This window comes from Morone saxatilis, unplaced genomic scaffold, assembly GCF_004916995.1.
Source record: "Morone saxatilis isolate NCDOM2014 unplaced genomic scaffold, NCSU_SB_2.0 Contig24, whole genome shotgun sequence".
Taxonomy (NCBI): Eukaryota; Metazoa; Chordata; class Actinopteri; family Moronidae; genus Morone; species Morone saxatilis.
In genome coordinates, this window is record NW_023339807.1 from 27,034,177 (window position 1) to 27,035,434 (window position 1,258).

The window sequence follows — 1,258 nt, forward strand, 5'->3', positions numbered from 1 at the left end:
GGCTGGTTTGTGGTACATTTAGAACATCTATAATTTCAAAACTGATTTCTGACCTGTATCAGTGAATCTTTACAGCACTACGTGATACCCACACCAACGGCAGATCCAGAAGAAACGTTGCAGGTTCTCTTCTGTTCCTGTAGCTGTTTCAGGGATATTGAACAGGTCAATCGAGTTGGTCCATCCAGTCCACATGTGGTCTGTGGACTAGTAGAAGGTCTGTGGTATGTTGTGCGGGGTAAGAGTAAGGGGTACCAGAGTTGTTATTAGTTGTTGTATAATCAGAGTGAGAGCTGTGTCTGCCTTTTCCGGTTGGGGTTGTGTTTCTGGAGGAAGCAGCCAGAGGGAAAGACGTCTATGATTCACATGCTGAAACCATGGCAAGGACTTCATGAGAGGCAGAAAGGATTCCACTATTGTTGGTTAATACCAAGGTAAGCAGAGAGGGCACAATGTGTAATTTGTCTGGGCAGTCTTTAGCAACATCAGGAGCTTCATTGACCCTTCCTAAACTACATCTACAACATGTCGGCATCTTCATCTGCACTGATGGTGTTGGGCAGCAGCGTGCTGGTGGTTACCCATGTGATCCTGGCCCCTCAGGTTGCTGCACCACAAAACTCTCCAGAGAAAAACAACCTCAGACAGGTTTAACTGGTGGCACTGGGGTGACTTTTATTAGTGAATATCTGAGGACTGATGTGTCACTATCTGTCGTCCCTGCAGACGATGCATATGATGATCCATATGCAGAACCACTGGTGATTCACATCACAGCTTACATCTGGGCAACGTCCACAATGAACCTGTTTCTAAGTCATACATCACGTTAGCTAGATCAGTGTTTCCCAACCTGGTGGTTGGGACCCCCACCAAGGGTCACCAAGGCCTCATGGGGGGTTGCAAGGGATGTAAGAAAACGTATAAATAGTTATGAAATATCCATAAAATAAGTAAAGCAGGAGTTATCAGTTTACTAAATGATAGAAAAGAGAGGTCCCTTAAGGAAAAAGGTTGGGGACCAGTGATGCTGTGTAACTGATGTAGTCTGGTCTTTTTTTTCTTTTTTTTTTCGAACATGTGCAAGTAACACGACAAAGTAAATTGACAAACAAATCCAATGAAAATAGTCAGAACAACAATAGCAATAGTCAAAACAAAAGTAATAATGTGAACCCACATGTCCGAAAAGGAGTAGGATGAAGCATATGCTTATTTAAACCTACTCCTTCTTCACTACTCAATTAACAATCTTTCT

General features: G+C 43.1%; 1 protein-coding gene across 1 annotated transcript in view; it reads left to right on the forward strand.

Moving 5' to 3' along the window:
- Positions 1–525: 525 nt before the first annotated feature.
- Positions 526–1,258, forward strand: part of LOC118336565 (ras GTPase-activating-like protein IQGAP1) — a 3,902-nt gene continuing 3,169 nt past the window's right edge. The window contains exons 1-2 of the mRNA XM_035673233.1: positions 526–603; positions 727–761. Coding sequence (XP_035529126.1) covers positions 526–603; positions 727–761 — 113 coding nt within the window. The remainder of the gene's footprint in view (positions 604–726; positions 762–1,258) is intronic.